The 19,583-nt window shown below is 55.6% G+C and overlaps 1 protein-coding gene and 1 non-coding gene across 2 annotated transcripts in view; both read right to left on the bottom strand.

Moving 5' to 3' along the window:
- Positions 1-224: 224 nt before the first annotated feature.
- TKT (transketolase) overlaps positions 225-19,583 on the bottom strand; it is a 30,453-nt gene continuing 11,094 nt past the window's right edge. The window contains exons 2-14 of the mRNA XM_039477293.2: positions 17,981-18,098; positions 16,993-17,106; positions 15,810-15,907; positions 9,786-9,977; positions 7,627-7,745; positions 5,988-6,181; positions 5,085-5,249; positions 3,546-3,702; positions 3,280-3,410; positions 2,558-2,641; positions 2,338-2,431; positions 1,294-1,416; positions 225-508 (exon numbers count right to left, since the gene is read on the bottom strand). Coding sequence (XP_039333227.1) covers positions 333-508; positions 1,294-1,416; positions 2,338-2,431; positions 2,558-2,641; positions 3,280-3,410; positions 3,546-3,702; positions 5,085-5,249; positions 5,988-6,181; positions 7,627-7,745; positions 9,786-9,977; positions 15,810-15,907; positions 16,993-17,106; positions 17,981-18,098 — 1,765 coding nt within the window. The 3' untranslated portion in view covers positions 225-332. The remainder of the gene's footprint in view (positions 509-1,293; positions 1,417-2,337; positions 2,432-2,557; positions 2,642-3,279; positions 3,411-3,545; positions 3,703-5,084; positions 5,250-5,987; positions 6,182-7,626; positions 7,746-9,785; positions 9,978-15,809; positions 15,908-16,992; positions 17,107-17,980; positions 18,099-19,583) is intronic.
- On the bottom strand, positions 16,721-16,854 carry LOC120367306 (U4 spliceosomal RNA). Its single transcript, XR_005581712.1, has one exon. It is a non-coding gene; the product is annotated as a U4 spliceosomal RNA (small nuclear RNA).

Here is a 19,583-nt window from a genome sequence, read left to right as displayed (position 1 = left end):
GGCCTCAGCCACTCAGCCAGAAGGCAGGTCGCAGTCAAATGTCACCCTGGAAGGGCAGTGGCAGCTCTGAAGGTTGAGGGCATTTGCAGGTGATTCCAAGGGGACTTGGGACACCCAGGTCCTGACAGAGCCAAGGACACCAGCCTCCCTAGCGCGCCCGCCACCCTTCTTCCCCAGAACCAACGCTGGCTGCCAACACATCAAAGAAAACGTTTCCAGGCCAGTTCATTTTTCTCAAAACATATATTTACCCCTCCTCTCAGTACATCTTTGAGCACCTTTCCCAGAATCTCAGGAATGTGTAGACCCCCGCCCCACACCTCACTCCAGCCCTAGGCCTTCGCGACGAGGCCCCTCACAGCTTGCGCAATGGCGTCCTTGTCAATACCGAACATCTTCAGCAGCTCGGCCGGCTTCCCACTTCTTGGCACCCGGTCAACTGCCAGGCGGGTGACAGTGATGCCAGGCTCGCCCACTACTGCAGTGGACACAGCCTCCCCAATGCCACCTAGAAATGAAAGGACGGGAGTGGGACGGTGAGGCGTCAGGGCGAGCAGTGACGGGCCCGGCCCGCCCTCAGCTGCACACCACCGCCCTTCTCCACCCGCAGCACAGCGGCCACCAGCCCGTCGCACAACTCACTGCTTTTATTATTTTAAAGAGACGGGTTTGCGTCTTGTTGCCCAGGCTGGTCTCCAACTCCTGAACTCAAGAAATCTGGCGCCCTTGGCCTCCCAAAGTGCTGGGATTGCAGGCATGAGCCACCACTCCCGGCCCAGAACTGGTTATTGTTATAAGCCCAAATGTGGCCACTAAATATGTTTTTGTTTCAAACGCCATCCTCCGGGCAGCCACCATCCATAGTCCGATATCTACATTTGACCCCAGAGTCAAGGCCCGTCTCCCACTGGGGCCTCCTCTTTGGAGGGGCTAGTGTGTACTTATGGAGCCTGCTGCGTGGAGGACTCACAAATACCGCATGTTCCACATTACTTTCCAAGCTACACCACAGCTTCAACCCTACCCTACCTCAGGGACACCGCCATCCACCATTTAGCAGCGAGGCTAGAATCCTCACTAGTCTCCACAGAGCCTGTCAGCAGCCGTGAGTTAGGGGGGTCCCCAGGCTAAGCCTGAGGTCTGTTAAGAGGCCACGTCCCAGCAGCTCGAGGGACAGCTCTGGGTGTTCTGGGCCACAGCTGCCCTCCTGGAGCTCAGACAGAAGAGGCATGCCTGGCCCTTGGGCTCTCTGGCCCTGCCCCTTGCCCAGCCCGCCTGCCCCAGGCCCCTTACCTTCGTAATAGTGGTCCTCCACAGTGAGGATCCTGCCCTTGGTGGCACGAGCGCTGTCGAGAATGAGTTTTCTGTCCAGGGGCTTGATGGTGAAGGGGTCCAGCACGCGGATGTTGATCTTTTCTGTGAGGGAGAGCACACGGCGTGGCTGAGGAGAGGGCTGGGCACCACCATCTGCCCTGGCGGTGCAGGCTGCGTGTAGCCAACAGCTCAGCCTGCGGGCCTGTCCCTGTCCCAGTGACAATCACTTGCCACCTCGTTCCCATGGCTGAGCTCATGCCTGCCAACCCCTTGCACTGGGGCATCTGAGCCAGCTGCGTTGCCCACACCCTCCAAGAAGCCCGAGAGGAGCGTGCAGGCCTTGAGCGCCTTCCTTCGGGCTCCCACGCCCTTGAACAAAGGGAATGCCAGAGGAAACATTCCAGGTGTCTGACCTGAGAGAAGGTGAGGGCTGATGTGGTGGCATGGGGGAGCTGCAGCCAGCAGAGTCAGGCCAGGTGTGGCCCCAGAAGCAGAACCACCTTCTCAGAAGGACAAACCCAGGCCTGCCAGGCCCTGCTTAAAGCTCGCCCCCGCTGGGTCTCCCCTGGCTCCTCCAGCCCCATCTTGCTCCTGCCTGGCCCGGTTCTCCAAGACAGGCAAGGATGAGCTCTCCTCTCTACTAATCAATTCCTACTCTGCCGGGCGCGGTGGCTCAAGCCTGTAATCCCAGCACTTTGGGAGGCCGAGGCGGGCGGATCACGAGGTCGAGAGATCGAGACCATCCTGGTCAACATGGTGAAACCCCGTCTCTACTAAAAATACAAAAAACTAGCTGGGCATGGTGGCGCGTGCCTGTAATCCCAGCTACTCGGGAGGCTGAGGCAGGAGAATTGCCTGAACCCAGGAGGCGGAGGTTGCAGTGAGCCAAGATCGTGCCATTGCACTCCAGCCTGGGTAAGAAGAGCAAAACACCGTCTCAAAAAAAAAAAAAAAAAGAAAGAACCCAGGACGTAGCATGCGGTGGGCACTCAACTGATGCCTTCGGAGGCCCCTTCTCCTTACCTTTCTTCAGCAGCTCAGCAGCGGCCAAGGCCTCATGCAGGGTCACCCCAGCCCCGATCACGGTCACCTGGTCATCCTTGCTCTTCAGGACCACCTGGGGGCGAGACAGAGGGCGAGTAACGCTTAGGGCCTTGGGGCAGGGTGGGCCCCGACTGCTGGGAGTCATAGCAGGGAGGGTCCGGGCAGCTCTGTGGGCTCCTGGGGTGTGCAAGACACTGACCTTGGCTTGTCCGACCTGGAAGTCCTCATTGTTGTTATAGATGATGGCGTTTTCCGGGCGGCTGGTCCGGATGAAGCAGATACCCTGGGACCGAAACAGAATCTAAGGATCCAGGAGGTAGCACACCCAACCTTGGAGACGAGGCTTTCCAGAGGCCATCCCTTCTCATGGGAGTGTTCGTCACCACGTCCTGGCTACTCCAGCAGGGAAAAGGGCCTTGCTTGTCCTCTGCCATTTGCACTGCCCTGAACATTCTGAGAACTGCCCGCCACCTTGCAGCCCAGATTGAAGGCAGCTTTCCATCAGGTAGACTGGCTGCAGGTGGGCTACTCCCAGAGTGCACCAGGCAGAGGGGCAGGAAGCACCGGGCACTGGGTCTGTGGAGTGCAGCTGCGGGCTTGGACCATACAGCTTAGCTCATCCTTGCCTGTCTTGGAGAACCCGACTCAGAAGGGTGGACAGGTGCCAACTGCGGGACTGGCCAGGGCTGCAGGATTCTCCACGGAAATAGACTGTGGCATTTGGTTGGCAATGTCTGCCATGGGGCAGTAAGTGGGGCGTGTTTTGTTTTTTCTTGTCTAACTTCCGCAAGCTACACAAACACCAGGGGCAAGGTCAGGAAACACCCCCTGGGGAAGCGAGTGACCAGCTCTGGCCTCTTCTTCTGTCTGCCTCGGGAATCGACAGCTGCCAGTGGGAGAAAGAACAGCCGTGAGACCTACCTTTGTGTTGGCGGCTAGTTCCACCGCCTTCTCTGTAGCAACACCATCACTTGGGTAAAAGACAGTTGACATGGGGACTGACCGAAACATGGCCAGATCTTCCAGGGCCATCTGGGAGGGCCCGTCTTCCCCTGGGGTGTGGGGAAGGATATGCAGAAATAAGAACCCCCCCGGCCATGGGCTGGAATCCTGGCCCAGCTCCCTCCCATACCTCCAGGGGCAAAAGTCAAGGGATTTCCAGGTGGAAATACCCTGGCCAAACTCACCGATGGAAACGCCGCAGTGGGAGCCGCAGAGGTTGATATTGCTCTCGGAGATGGCGGCCATTCGAATCTGGTCGAAGGCTCGCGTGAAGAATGCTGCAAACGTGCTGCAGAAGGGCACCGTCCTGCTTCGGGTGGCACAGCCTACTGCGATGCTCACCTGGGGGCAGGTGGGGCAGGGTCAGCCCAAAGGGGCGGGCAGAGGGTGGCTGGGGAGCCTGGGACCCCTTTCTTGGAGAAGGCCACAGTTTGTGTATAGATTGTCTATCCTTTCTGGGGTTCTGAGTATGTCCACCACCACCTTCTCCTGCAGAGACAGGTCCTCCCAGCCCCTCCTTGGGGTCCGAGGGCAGTAGCCTCATGCCTGCTGAGGCTTCAGGCCCCAAATTCCTCATCCTGAAGCAGCACTGAGTACAGTCATCAGTTCCAGACAGCTGCCTGCAAGGCTCCAAAATCTGTCAGCCAACACGAGGCCTCTTTCCCCAGCACCTGAGGCCTCCCCAGTCCCACACCCTGCAGAGCAGTTTCTGGAAACCAGAGATAATTTCAGGTCCAGTTGGAAGACCCCTGAAGATGTGAGTGCCCTCCAGAGAGAGGAAACTCCCTGTCCCTAGGGGCCTGCAAGCCAGGCTAGGTTCCTAGACTACCAGGAGGGGATATTTTGAAAAAAAAAAAAAAAAAAAAAAAAAAAAAAAAAGGACAAAACATTGTTCCTTACTTTACAACCTCAGTTCCTGACAAGGGGCTGCTTCCCCAGCTGGGCACATGTCTGGGGCCCAGAGTTCCCTCATCTCTGCATCCCTCAGGGTGGCAGGACCCAGAGCCGTGTGCATTACAGTTGCTCTGGCTGCTAAACCCATCACGGCCCTGCCTACTGGCCAGGCCTGCCCTCCACCTGGAAGAGACCCATTCACCACCTGGCTGCACGCGCTCCTCCTGAGAGCACCTGCAGTTCCATTCAGCTCCCCACATGCACACCCATCCAGGACATTTGCACCTGGGTAGGACCTCCCAAACTGTGGCTACTCAAGGTCAGGGGTTAACGCTGGGTCCTGGCTTTTCTTTTCTTTTTTTTTTCCGAGACGGAGTTTCACTCTTGTTACCCAGGCTGGAGTGCAATGGCGCGATCTCGGCTCACCGCAACCTCCACCTCCTGGATTCAGGCAATTCCCCTGCCTCAGCCTCCTGAGTAGCTGGGATTACAGGAACGCGCCACCATGCCCAGCTAATTTTTTGTATTTTTAGTAGAGACGGGGTTTCACCATGTTGACCGGGATGGTCTCGATCTCTTGACCTTGTGATCCACCCGCCTCGGCCTCCCAAAGTGCTGGGATTACAGGCTTTAGCCACCATACCCGGCCGGTCTCGATCTCTTGACCTCGTGATCCACCGCACCCAGCTGGGTCCTGGCTTTTCTTACGGCTTCCCTGGTCCGGCCCACAGCAGGCACCTGGCTCTGGCAACGTGGCTGTCCCATACCCCTCAGACCACAGCCATCAGCCTCGGCTGGACCTGCCCCTGCCAGCCCACCCCAGCACCCACCATATTCTGCTCGGCAATGTAGCACTCAATGAAGCGGTCCGGGTGCTCCTTTTTGAAGAGCTCCGAGAAGGTGGAATTTTTGGTGTCCCCATCCAGGGCGATGATGCGGTCACTGGCATGGCCCAGCTTGGCCAATGCCTGTCCATAGGCCTTGCGGGTGGCTATCTGCAGGGAAGAGTGGGAAGGCTCTGGACCCCTCTCAGAATATGTACACGGCTGCAGCCTGGAGCCCTGCCTGCCTCCGGAGCCATAGCTTTTAGAGAAGGATTAAAACAGGGCCAAAAATAAGAGCCCAAGAGCACAAGGTCCTGGAGACTTTTAACTGCTGTAAGGTTGCCAACGACTAGTCAATGTCTTGGGAGCCCCTGGAGCCCCCTACCCGTAGCCCAGCTGTGGAAGGTATAAGCTGCAGAAGACACCCACCAGCCCCAACATCCCCGCCTGCTGTGCCAGGTCTATGAACCTATCCCACTTTGCCTGAGGCTTGGGAGTCAAAGCCAGGAGCAGGCCGCATAAATGGGTTCCCTTGGGACAGGGACCCAGAGCAGAACAGCACTGCCCAGCCTTTCCCAGGACATGTCGGGGTCCTGAGCTGAGACCAAGGGTCCCTCGTGGACCAAGATGCAAGGACTTGGGAGCGAGTCCTCGGCTTTGATCCCAGCTCTTTCAGTAGCTTGCTAAGTGACTGAGGGCAAGCCCCTTGCCCTCTCTGAGCCTCTGCAGGTCAACTCCAGAGCAGTCTGTCCTGCTGAGGGAAGTGACAGGAACGACACCTCAGGGATCACTCCTCGCCCTAAACGAATCACTCTCCTCCCTTTCCCAGCCCTCCGGAGGACATATCTGGGCCACAGCCTTGGGGAACCTGAGAACTACGGGTCCAGAGAAGGAGGCCCCACTTTGTACCTTGTCCCCAACTTTGTAGCTGGGTGGGCTGGGCATGTGGATGTTAGCAATGTCCACCGACGGGGCGTCCTCCTGCGGGGGCGTTGCCAGAATCTTCTTTTTGCTCTGGATCTGGCTGTAGATCTCCTGGATGATCTGATCAGCCATGTTTTTGGGGAGGGGCTTCCCATGCCAAGACTCCTTATCTTCTACCCCTGCAGGCCCAACACGAGAGGACAGAGGAAGGGGTAAGACAGAAGTTCCTAGAGGGCCGGAGACTGCCCCAGGAGCCTGGCCCCCCACCTGCTGAGGGCAAGGGAGGAATGGTGGAGCCCAGCAGTCACAGGGGCCAGGAAAGGAGGGTCACAGTGAACAGGATGGAGTCCTGTGTGCCCAGCGCTCACTGTCTACTGCCTGGTCCTCCGGGAGCTCACAGCCAAGTGGGAAAGGAGGGACCATGCATGAGCAGGTGTGTATTTCTGGGCCCATTGCCCCATCCCTTCACCAATGTGTCCCTTCTCTTCCTTCCCACACCCCCACCCATCAGAAGGGGAAGCCAAGGCCCAGAACAGGGTGTGTTCTGCCACGGTCACTTGATGCATCTGTGAGCAGCAGAGGGGTCTATAAGCACCTAGGAGTGCTGAGCCCTTGCTGTGTGGGGTCAGCAAGGCTGAATATCCCCCTCCCTGGAGGTCACCTCAGTAGCACTGGAGTCTGGCCAGAGCCAAGAACATACTGACCCTCCCAGGCAGCACCCGAGATTAGCAGGAGCTCCCCAGAAGCTGCAGGTGGTCCAGATCCTGCCCAGTATTATGAACACCTGAGGGCAGTGCCAGGCAGGAGCACCAAAGCCATGACAATACCCCAGAGCCCTTTCCTCAATATCCATCCCCTCCCAGACACCTCCCAGCACTGCCAAACCCCCTCTCAGAATGTCCTTATATACCTGAGTCTACATGGGCAGGACGAGCCACAACCCCTAGGGGCAGGCAGGTGGGCAGTCAGGGGCATTTGGCAGGGAAGCTGACCCAGGCCCTGGAATCAGCCCCACCTCATGCCACAGACTTCCTCTATCCCCAGGCAAAAGGACACTTGTAGCCTAATTTCCCCATCTTTAAAATGGGTGAGGGCCATTCCAGGCCTAGGGATCTGGAGACCATACCTGGCTGCCAGGGAGTAGCTTACACCTGCCTCATTCTCCAGCCTGGGGCAGAAGCCCAAAGCTCTTGGCCCACACAGGCCTTGCTAAGTACCAGCCATTGCTTGAGGAGTGCCCCACTCACCTCCTGGAGAGAGCAGGCCACTCCAGGCCCTGCCTGGCTGTGTTGGCCCTTTAGCTGGGGCAGATGGTCGGAGCTGGCAGAGCACACAGAGCTGCAGCTCTGAAAGGTGCCAGCTAGGTGCCTTCCCCTCACCCACAGACCCTCCAAGTCCCTCCTCTCTTTCTGCCTGTATATGCCCCCCCATCCCGGCAGAGTTCAAATCCTGGCTCAGCCATGGGGTCACTGAGTCATAGCGTCTCCCACTCCCGTTCCCTGGAGCCTAGCGTATTCAGTGAGCAGCAAGGGCTGGTATTTCTCTGGACCTGAGAGTCAGAGCTATGTAGCCACAGGGCCCAGGTCAGGGGTGAAGGTGGGGAGGGCAGCTCATGCATACTGACCTGAGATCCCTCGGCCCTTGAAGGTCTTGGCAATGATGGCTGTTGGCTGGTGCTTGGCCTGGCCGAAGGCCTTGCATAGCTCCTCCACGCTGTGTCCATCCACGATGATGGCATGCCAACTGGGGACAAGGGGCAGAGAGCAAGGGGCAATGCCCAGGCGCCACAGCACCAAGGAACCTCCCAGAGAAAGGTCTGCCTTGTCATCTGGGGGTCTGCCCAGGCTCTACCCCACGGCTGCAGCCTGAGCTGGAGTCGTAGAAAGTGTGCAACATTCCTGCTTCCAGTTTGGGTTTGTTTTTTTTTAAATCCTTTTCTTTTTCACATTATTTTACTTCCTTTTGTTTGCCTCTGAACAGGTTTTCCTCCTCTTCCTAAGTAATCCAGAGCTCAGTTCCTTTATTGTTTCTTTCATTCCTGATCTGCTCATTTCCTACTGAAAGCTGTTCTGGGGTCAGCACACTGGGTTTGGAATCTGTTATTAGATTCTTGAAGAATTTTTTGGCCCAATTTTTATTCAGGGAACACATCTGATCACTCCACAGATGCTAGATATGGTGCTGGAAACTTTTATGAAATGAACCATGTTGTCAAATATACAGGAAGGAGCTGGGGCAGAACAGCCTTTCTCTTGAAAAGGAGTCCTTTTGGGGACTCTTTCTGGCATAATAAAAAGAGCACCACTCAAACTGAGTGTTTCCTCTGTGCAGGCGCCATGCCAAGCACTACCCATATGAGCCCGCTGAAGCCTCACCACGCTGTGCCTGGTTGCTGAGTTGCCCCCCATTTTACAGACAAATCAACTGAGACACCGAAGGTGGAGTAAGTAACATGCCCCACGCCACGAAGCAAGTTAGCGGTGGAGCCAGGACTTCAGGAACCTGGCTTGAGCCATGAGGTTATGGACACAGGTCCTGGGGGTGCTGCTGGGGTTTTACTCTGAGTCCCCAGATCGATGTGGCCTTGAGATGCCTGTGGGGTGAAGACCTTGTGGCTCAGTCTCCTGGTCTGTCCAACTGAAATGATTTCCCCCCTTCCCCCTCTCCCTTTCTGAGGTCAGTCATCAGGGAACACAGGCCTGTGTCTGCTGTGCCACTGCAAGGTAACCCCAAGCATCTTGTCATTTAGTGTAGTCACAGGCATGGGCTCATCTACAAAAGGCAGCTGTGGAGGCCTGACCTAGGTCCCAAAGCCCTGCATGGCCCCTGCCCTACTCCCTCCCCTCCACAGCCTCCTCAGCCAATGCTGGGTCCCTCTGCGGAGCAGCTTGTCTGGGGCCACGGTGGAGGCTTTGAGGTGGGTCCCTCTGGCTGACACCCATGCAGACCCACCTCCCTACTTTGTGCCCTTTGACCCTGAATTCGTAATCAGTCAAGGCCCAAGGGGGGCATCTGGAAACCCTCTCTCCTATTTCACCACGGCCTGCTCCTCTTCCCCAGGCTGGCTGGGGCTGGGCACAGGAGGTGGCCCCCAAACTGAAGTTAAAATCTCTCCATAGGTATATATGTCGTTTAGCTTTACCGAGCGAGCCCCCATCCCTCAAGAACCCTCCTCCCTCAGCCACATGGTGGCTCATGCCTATAATCCCAGCACTTTAGGAGGCCAAGTCAGGCAGATCACTTGAGGTCAGGAGTTCAAGACCAGCCTGGCCAACATGGTGAAACACCATCTCTACTAAAAATACAAAAATTAGCTGGGTGTGGTGGTACGCACCTGTAATCCCAGCTACTTGGGAGTCTGAGGCAGGAGAATCGCTTGAACCTTAAAGGCAGAGGTTGCAGTCAGCCAAGATCATGCCACTGCACTTTAGCCTGGGTGACAGAGCGAGACTCCGTCTCCAAAAAAAAGAAAAAAAAAAACCTCCTCCCTCAAGAACAAAGTGAGCCTATGTAAGATGATGTGTGGAAGCTCTGCGAACCACCATGCCACAACCACAAAAACAAGGGAACTCACTTAAAACTGGGCCTAGCCCACAAATCCATGGTGGTGGCCTGGGCCGCTAAGTCCAAATGCCTACAGTTTGAAATTGTGAGTCAAATGCTAAAGAAAGGGACCTGTAGATGGGGCTTAAAATCCCAGCTTTAGCTCCTGCACCTGCGTAGCTGCGATCACAAACCACTCTCCATGCTGTGACCATGCCCAGGCCACAGCCTCATACGTACCCGAAGGCCTCGCACCGCTTCTGGTAGACGTCCATCTGGTGCTGCAGCGGTGCCGGGTCGCTCTGGCCCAGGCGATTGATGTCAAGAATGGCCACGAGGTTGTCCAGTTTGTAGATGCTGGCAAAGGCCATGGCCTCCCACACAGAGCCCTCTGACAGCTCCCCGTCTCCCAGCAAGCAATAGACTCGGTAGCTGTGAACAGACAGTGAGTCAGGCCGGTCCCTCTCACCTGGACCCAACTGGCTCCTGACACCACCCCTCCAAGGAGCCTGCAGTTGGATTATAGCATCGCTATAAAATAGAACATTGTATGATCATTAAACCAGCTCTCAGCCCGGGACCCAGCCCCGACCCCTCCAAGGAGCCTGTACTCTGGGTAAAGGAGCAGTCACGTGTGACTATGCAAAACAGACGGTATTTACACTCAAAGCACAACAGTGTCACCATGTCCCTGCAGCCCACCTCATGCCATACCCCAAGAGAAAATGGCCATGAAGAAAGCCGTCAGGAGCTCAGAAAAAAGTACTGATTGTTAAGAAACAGAAGTCTAGGACAACAGGGATCTGGCTGGTAAGATCTAAAAAACGGGGGTTGCTGGAGCAAGAGGAAAGTGAGGAAGAGTGGGTGGACGCGCGTGAGACACTTCCTGCAGGGGACGGACCCCACTGTGAACCAGAGGTTGGAGGAGGCCCTGGGATGGCTGGGTGTGCCAGTGGGAAAAAGGGAATCTTGGGAACCAAGCTCTGCTTCTGCTTGGAGGAGGGAGCTGGGCCAGGGAGGGCTGAGGCACTCCAGGCAACACCCCGGAGCAAGAGAGCTCAGGCGGAGGATGGAGCATGCATGGCGGGCCCTTGACTCCAAGATTGAGGCTGGACCTGGCCCTTTTTCTACCCTAGGGGCCTTCTCCCCTCAACACAGGCAACCGTGATCTTTTCAAGACAGTGAGACATGTTAAAAAGAGCACAGGCTGGGCATGGTTGCTCACACCTGTACTCCCAGCATGTTGGGGGCTGAAGCAGGCAGATCACTTGAGGTCAAGAGTTTGAGATCAGCTTGGCCAACATGGTAAAACCTCATCTCTATAAAAAATACAAAAAAAATCAGGCGTGGAGAATCACTTGAACCCAGGAGGCAGAGGTTGCAGTGAGCTGAGATCGTGCCACTGCACTCCAGCCTGGGTGACAGAATAAGACCCTGTCTCCAAAAAAAAAAAAAGCATTGAACTAGGAATAAATTACCCCGGCAAACAGAACCACAGAACATTCCCTAGCCCCAGGGGAGAAGTGAGCGGGCGGGTGAGGCTAGAGGAAGGGAGACCAGTTCAGGAACTCTGAGCCCAGCCTCGGAGACATGAGGGGATGGGGTTGGCAGAGGGATGACATCAACAGACACAGGACTTGTCTGAAGGTCGCGCTGTCAGGAAGTTGCTGAGCCAGGATGCAAACGCAGGCCTGACTGCAGCCAGATGTCCACTCCTTTCAGTGCAGGCATGCACATAGGGTGAGGAATCATGGGACCTGGGCACCTCCCCTTACCCTGCCCAGTGTCTAGCTGTGTGGCTCCAGGAAATGAGGCTGGTGCCTGGTTGGGCTCAGAGGGGACACAGCTGCCCTCCTGCTTCTGCAGGAAAAGGCCCTCAACCCGGCTGCAGGCTCAGCAGTTCAAGCCTCCAGGCCTCCCTGCTGCAGGGCCAAGGCAGGGCCAGCGGGAAGAGGCTGGGCCAGCCAGCCCGGGAGCGGTCAGCATGACTCAGCACTTCCACATGCCAGCAGGTTGGGAGCGCTCCCTGCAGCCTCCCCTGCCTCAAGCTACTCTTCTGTGGCCTCCACCAGGCCAGGCCAGGCCTCTGGTTCCATGGCCAAAAGGACAAAGCCTCAGGCCCATACTTCAGAGGCCCTATTCTGTCCCAGCCTCACCTCCTCTTTCCCCTATGGGTTTTGAGGGGGCTGAGACCCTGGAGGGGCTCCAGTCTGGCACGGCAGCTCCAGAAAGGGGCCACATGATGGGGCTGAACCAGAGAGGCCTGTAGGGAACTCGACTTCCCAGAAAGGGATTCCAGGAGAGCCAACTGGCTGCCACCCCAAGCCCACACCCACTTCCAGGGAAGCCAAACTGAGGTCAGCACGGGAGGCCCAGCACAGTTTTGGGCTTTGAGACTAGGCACAAGGCTAAGCCCTACAGGGCCAACAGGCTCAGGTCAGAGGAGGCTCTAAGGTCCCGAGGAGAATCCAAGGAAGGGTTTGTGGACAGGAAAGGGGGCCTACAGGAGCCTAGGCTAACCCTGAGGCTTGGTATTGCCTGAGCTGTTAGAGTTAGGGGTAGGGGGCTGCAAACATCCAGACATGAACTAATACGAAGAGAAGGAACCCTAAACAGAAGGTCGACATTTGTTGCAGAAGAATTTGGAAAGTACCTTACATGTCCAACAACAGGGCTCGCTAGATGGATTATAGCATCTCCATAAAACAGAACTTCACATGATCATTAAACCAGCTCTCAGTCTGGGTGCAGTGGCTCACGTCTGTAATCCTAGCACTGTAAGAGGCTGAGGCAGATGGATCACCTGACATCAGGAGTTTGAGACCAGCCTGGCCATCATGGTGAAACCCCATCTCTACTAAACATACAAAAATTAGCCAGGTGTGGTGGTGCGTGCCTGTAGTCCCAGCTACTTAGAAGGCTGAGGCAGGAGAATTGCTTGAACCCAGGAGGTGGATGTTGCAGTGAGCTGAGATTGCACCACTGCACTCTAGCCTGGGCAACACAGCAAGACTGCATCTCAAAAAAAAAAAAAAAAAAAGAAAGAAAAAGAAAAAAGAAAAGAAAAGAAAGAAAGAAAAAAGAAAAGAAAAGAAAAGAAAATCAGCTCTCCACAGTTAATGTCATGAGAAAACGCTCATGATAGAAGGCTTTTGGTTTAAAGTATAATATTCGGTTATACATTACACACACACACACACACACACACACTGAGATTACAAGTTTGTAAGCTTTTTTCATAACATGGACAAAATATATCACTAGATTTAAATCGGAGGTGGGAGGCAGTGTGTTAAGAATACGAAAAACATTCATTTCTTAATACCATTTTGTATTTTTTTTTTTGAGACGGAGTTTCACTCTTGTTACCCAGGCTGGAGTGCAATGGCGCGATCTCGGCTCACCGCAACCTCCGCCTCCTGGGTTCAGGCAATTCTCCTGCCTCAGCCTCCTGAGTAGCTGGGATTACAGGCACGCGCCACCATGCCCAGCTAATTTTTTTTTTGTATTTTTAGTAGAGACGGGGTTTCACCATGTTGACCAGGATGGTCTCGATCTCTTGACCTCGTGATCCACCCGCCTCGGCCTCCCAAAATGCTGGGATTACAGGCTTGAGCCACCGCGCCTGGCCCATTCTGTATTTTTTAAACAGGAGGGCAGGGAGAAACAGTGAGTGGAGGCCAATCTGCTTTATCAAGATGCCACCTCTGGGTGCCTGGCCTGGCATGATAATCCTGGGATGCCCTGGCTCCTCCCCAAGGTACAGTCGGAGGGCCTAGGCTCCAGCCAACCCTGGCCCTGAGCCACCCGGGCTTCTGGGAACCCAGCTAAACTCCTCCTCCCTACACTGACTTGTTCTATTATGTAAGGGTCAGGAAATGCCCCTTCACAGGGAATTATTTCCAGCAACTGTAGGAAATAATTAACTCACATCTCTGGTTCCCTGCCAAATACAGTGCCCTTAAACATGCATCCCATTCTTTGTGTCTCTCTCCCTCTTTACCTCACGGTGAATCACTTCTGAGTATAGCTGAGCCTGCCCCAAGGCTCGGCCAGGGACTGAAAGCAAACCCTTGTCAGTGACACTGGCCAGAGGGGGACCTGGAAGGGACTGTGAGGCTTCCTTGGAGAGCCAGTCCTGGGGAAGGGCCTGCACACAGAAGGTGCTCCCTGCAGACTCCTGTCCTTCAAGGACCCATAGTCATCCTGAACCCCACTTGCCTGCCAGCCCCACAACAGCCCCGGCATGGTGCTTCTACTGCAGGGTGGACAACAGGGCAGTGGAGATGGCACCGGCTGCAGAGCTGGGCCCTTTTCCCACCCTGCGGGCCGGCCCCACTGGCCTTCCTGCTCCAGTAGGCTTCCCGCCCACAGGGCTCCCCCAGCTCTTGTGCTGCCCTCAGCCTCTCCCAGAGCAGCCTGGGAATGCTAAATACAGACACTGGGTACCTCCATCACCGACTGGATGGCCTAGGCCACCGTCTTGCCTTAGTTTCTTCACCTGTAAGACCAGTTACAGTTCTCACACCACTACAAACTCATGGGGCTCTTCAAGGTGGAACCCGATACAAACCATGTGCACCGCCAAAGGGCAAAGGAATCCTTCTGATGAGTGACTGACGTGGTTTGGCTCTGGGTCCCCAACCAAATCTCATCTTGTCGCTCCCATAATTCCCACGGGTTGCAGAAGGGGCCCAGTCAGAGATAACTGAATCATGGGGATGGTTCTTTCCCATGCTGTTCTCTTGGTGGTAAGTCTCACGAGATCTGATGGTTTTTTTTTTTTTTTTTTTTTTTTTTTTTTTTTTTTTGAGACGGTGTTTCGCCCTTGTTACCCAGGCTGGAGTGCAATGGCACGATCTCGGCTCGCTGCAACCTCCGCTTCCCGGGTTCAGGCAATTCTCCTGCCTCAGCCTCCTGAGTAGCTGGGATTACAGGCACGTGCCACCATGCCCAGCTAATTTTTTGCACTTTTAGTAGAGACGGGGTTTCACCATGTTGACCAGGATGGTCTTGATCTCTCGAGCTCGTGATCCACCCGCCTCGGCCTCCCAAAGTGCTGGGATTACAGGCTTGAGCCACCGCGCCCGGCAATCTGATGGTTTTAAAAACAGGAATTTCCCTGCACAAGCTCTCTCTGTGCCTGCTGCCATCCAAGTAAGATGTGACTTGCTCCTCCTTGCCTTCTGCCATGATCCTGAGGCCTCCCCAGCCACGTAGAATTTAACTCCATTAAACCTTTTTCTTCCCAGACTCAGGTATGCCTTTATCAGCAGTGTGAAAACAGACTAATACAATGATTATTCTTTTTAAAAAAATTATTTGTTTTTTAGAGGCAGAGTCTTGTTCTGTAGTCCACGCTGGGGTACAGTGGTTCTATCATGGATTACTATAATCTTGAACCCCTAGGCTCAAGTGATCCTCCCACCTCAGCCTCCCATGTAGCTGGGACTACGGGTGTGCACCACCATGCCTGGCTAAGTTTTGTATTTTTTGTAGAGAGTCTTGCTCTGTGGCCCAGGCTATTCTCAAATTCCTGGCCTCAAGCAATCCTTCCCTCAGACTTCCATTAATCTTAACAGTTTACAACCTCATCCCCCGCAGGCCAAATCTGACCACAGCAGACAAACTTATGGCTAGAACCTGCCTGCAGGGCCATGAGGGGCTGCTCCTGCAAACCACCTGCTGGGTGCTGGAGCAGCACACCTTTCTGGTTAGGCCACCCTCTGAAGGCTCATATCTCAAATGTTTGTTTCTTCCCTGCTGATAGGAGGTGGTCTGCAGGTATCCCAGGACCCCCCAGAACCCACAACCCTCCCCTTTACCAAGATAAAGGCAAGTGGCTCAGGCCTGGGCTCCTGTTGCCTAGTCAGACAGGGGCCTGGGGGTGGGTCTCTCTGAGACTTCTGGGCTCTGGCCACAGGGCTGGAGGCAACACAGGAAGTCCTCAGCCTAAGCACTCTGGCAGAAGAGCACAGGACTGGGAGCATACACTCTGTGCAAACCTGGCCCTGCCAGTCGCTGCTGAGGGACCCTGAGGCAGGTTCCTTAACTCCTGATGTCTCCTCATTTGAGAAGGGCAGGTCATGGCACCAGCCATAGCGGGTGTTTAAAGAGTAAAAGAGGCCATGTGTATGTATTACTCTGCCCTCACCAGGAAAGAGGAAGTACCTGGGGGGTGGCAGTGAAGGGTGGGTCCTCGAGGACCACTCTTCAAAACTACCAAGGGTGGGGGCGGGCAGTAGGTGAGAGTAGATGTGTTACCTGGCCTTGTCGAAGTATTTGCCAGTGTAGGCCATCCCACATGCGGCCCCAAGGCCCTGGCCTAGGGAGCCAGTGGCCACATCGGTGAAAGCTTGTTTCTGTTATAACAGAAGGCCGTAGTTAATCAGAGAGAAGGGATTCTGGCCTCACCCGCCCGGGTAGCCACACTCCCACCCAGACCCAGAGAGCCCCTCCCCTGCAGAAGGTCAGGCCCCAGGGTGGCCTCTACCTAATGAACTAATTACAGCTGCAGGTTCAAATCCTAGCCCCGCCCACTAGCCAGCTATGTGGCCTCAGGCCTCAGGCTAGGGACTGAACCTCTCTGAGCCTCAGTTCCCACGTCAACCACTTCACAAAGGGCCGGGAGAAAAAAATCATGAAAACACTGACACAGAACATTTGGCCTTTGCCAGGTGCGGTGGCTCACGCCTGTAATCCTAGCACTTTGGGAGGCCGAGGTGGGTGGATCACCTGGGGTCAGGAGTTCAAGACCAGCCTGGTCATAATGGTGAAACCCCATCTTTTTTTAAAAAAAGAACATTTGTCCTTTGTAGGGACCCAGACCACAGTGACAGTTTTTGTGGTAATCCATTTAGTTTAAACATTAGCAGGGATGCCAGTTGGCACCCCAAGGAACAAACCGGGTCCCTCCCCCAGGACGTCACCAAATCCTGCATCCAGCCTCTTATCGAGTCCCCTCGCTTCCCCAGCTGTAGCTACCTAGCCAGGGAGACCCAGCATACAAGGGAAGCCTGGGGAGAGGCCCTCCCTGAAGTCATCCCAGGGCACCCCAGCTGAGACCTCGGAAGGCCTTCCCCTTTAGCACCAGTGTGGGGTGAATACGTGCCCCTAAAACACCTGCTACTTTCCTTCCTGGTCTTTTTTTTTTTTTTTTTAAATTTAAAGATCAGTCACCGTAGAGACTCAAAAATTGCCAGTGCCGACTGTATTGCAAGTTGTTACGGCGGGGTATTGCGAAAAGTTTTAGCAATAATCGCCCCTTCGATAAACCTCATTGGCTACAATACTGCCACTGCGCAAAGCTTCCTTCCTGGTCTTAACGCCCTCTTCCACCTTTCAGTACCTCTGGCTTCTCAGTGGGCACCCCCTCCCCGCCGTCCTGCATGCCTGGGAAACAAGAAGTAGAGGCAGAGGCGTGGCAGGCTCTGGCAGGAGCACTTACCGGGACCGGGTGCCCGTCCAAGTCAGAGCTGATCTTCCTCAGGTTCAGCAGCTCCGCCTCAGGCAGGAAGCCAGCTTCAGCCCAGACCGCGTACAGGATGGGCGCTGCATGGCCCTGCGGGAGATGGACAGTGGGGTGGGGTCAGGTGGGCAGTGGATCCGCTTGGGGTTGTGCCTACTGCATACTGAGCCCCGGGGCCTGGCCAAGCCAGCCAACTGCAGCATCCGTTTCAGGGGAGGAAGCAAGTGAAGGCCACTTCTCCCCTTTTCAGTCCTCTTCAGCCTCTTGGTTTTCAGCCCACAGTTCCCACAGCCAAGGCCAGGCGACACTAAGACAGGTGCAGGGGGCACAGCTGTGAGGCTGGATGAAGCCAAAACCTCAGCGGGCAGCCGGCACCCTAATCCCTGGTTTCTGGCATGGAAACAACTTGGACAGACTTCTAAGCTCTAAAGCCTGCCCCGAGAGACCAGACGCCACAGAGGCCAGCCTGGGCACAGGTGGATTTCAGTGGTCTGTGGCAGGGATTCCACCCAGAAGGGGCAGCTCAGGGGGGTCTGCATCCAAAACCCTGCTACAACACACCATCAACCCTGAGGGGGGCAAACCATGGCTTGGGGAGTACTGGGGAAACAGAAAGAGCAGGCAGGGAGCCCTAACCCAGACCTAGATGCCAGTCCTGCCTGTCAACACCGAGACTGGGCAGAACACACAGCAGATGTTTCTGTTGTTCCTACTCCATTTCTCTGGGTTAAAGCGTGGTTAATGTACCCTGGCTCCATGGAAGAGCAACCCATTCAGTCCTATATTCCTTAGCCAGCTGGGTCAGCACAGAGCAGGACACTGAGGGAGGGGCCAGGACGAGCAGGGAGAAGGAACCTGGGAGAGGTGGGCTCAGCCAGGCCTCCTCAGAGACCACTCACCATTCCAGGGCCCGTGTGACCCCAGTCCCAGGCAAGGTGTGGCTGGCAGTGGGCAGCTGGGCTCTTACCTTGGAGAGCACGAAGCGGTCATTGTGCGGGTTCCGGGGGTCCTGGGACTTGTAGCGCATGGTGTGGAAAAAGAGGACAGCCATGATCTCTGCAGCGCTGCAGCATGACGTGGGGTGGCTGTGACCCAGGAGAGAAGACAGACACATGCATCATGGCCCTAGACCCCCGAGCTGTCCTGCTCAGCTGTACAGGGACCTGGGGGTGCATGTCCCGAGCAGTCACACAGGCCAGGCTTATGAGACAACCACGTGCTCTTGGTTCCTGGGAGGGTGACACAGGGTCTCAAGAAGGCCATGCTGGCAGCTTGGGGCCTGGGCCAGCTAGTGGGTGGCGGGGCTGTCACACCTTCTCAGGGGCACCAGATCCTCAGAATCATGGCAACTGAAAGTATCTGGGGTTGGACTTGAGTAAGAAGGAAGGAGGGGCCCAGCCCAAGGCCGGCACTGTAGCTGGGGCGCCTACTGTTGGGTAGAGCCCACTTCCCACCTGGTGGCCCCCAGGAGTCTCAGGACTCAGCAGCCGAGGCGCACCCGCCCTCCTACATCCTGAAGGGACTTCCCAGACTCTGCCCGCTTGTGAAGGGCACCCTGACCTCTCAGCACCCAGGGGTGCTGGACCTGAGCCCATGGGGCAGGGAGGAACTGAGGCTTATGGAGTTACCACAAACCTCCCAGCAGCCTCCACGCACCGGCTGTGGTAGCCTGAAAAACTGAGCCTTGGGCTTTCCACCGGGAAAGCATCACTGGGCTACTGGAAAGCTTTAGAAACGGGCAATTTGAGGGCTGGTGGAGCTACTGGGAACCAGGCTTTTGTGCAGAATTTTCAAAGCAACACACCATCTCATCGTCTACACGGCTACGACTCACAACCCCTTCTGTCTATGGACAGGGGCTGAAGTGGGGTGGACAAAGCAAGAATCTGCCCTCCAGCCTGGGAGTGGTAGGGGCATTGAGACTCCTTGACTTTTTAGACTCTTGTTTTAATCACAGAGCGGCTACTCGGCAATAGAAAATGCAAACGTCATATCTTAGGGATGGGACTCATTCAGGTCTCTTAGGCCCCACGTGAGTAATCCATAAGCCAGCCCCTGCCAGGGAGAGGGGCTAGAGGCTGGGCTTCCTGCTGAGAAGTGCTGCAGGTCCTGGTCAGCCCTGAAGCCCCCTGGTCCCAGGGTTTTGTTAAAACTTCAGCCACAGGGCACGGGCCTCCCAGGAGGGCCCGTCCACATGCAGCTCAGCTCAGCCCTCTCGCTGCTCCCTGAGGTCCTTCACATGAAGACACGCCCCATGCCAAGCCCAAGGGCACATGCACCATCTAGAGCTCACACCACCAACCTCCCGCCCCCTCCAGTCAGTGCTCCCACCGGGTTAGGGGTGAGTCGCACTCAGTGCAGAGAAGTTAGTAGCAGAGAAATCCGGGAAACTGTCCATGCTGGTTTAGTACCAACGTTCTCGCACACGATCATCTTATACTTAACTATTTCTATGAACTCCCGGTCATGGGAAAAGACACTACACCTGAAAGAGGGAGATGAGGACATGGTAAACAAGAAACCCCTTTCTGCCTGGCAGGAACCCTAAGCCCATGCTCCCACTGCCGACT

The sequence above is a fragment of the Saimiri boliviensis genome, chromosome 8 (genome assembly GCF_048565385.1).
Source record: "Saimiri boliviensis isolate mSaiBol1 chromosome 8, mSaiBol1.pri, whole genome shotgun sequence".
Classification (NCBI taxonomy): Eukaryota; Metazoa; Chordata; class Mammalia; order Primates; family Cebidae; genus Saimiri; species Saimiri boliviensis.
Note: the sequence above shows the minus strand (reverse complement) of the source record. Positions and strands in the feature narration are given on the sequence as shown.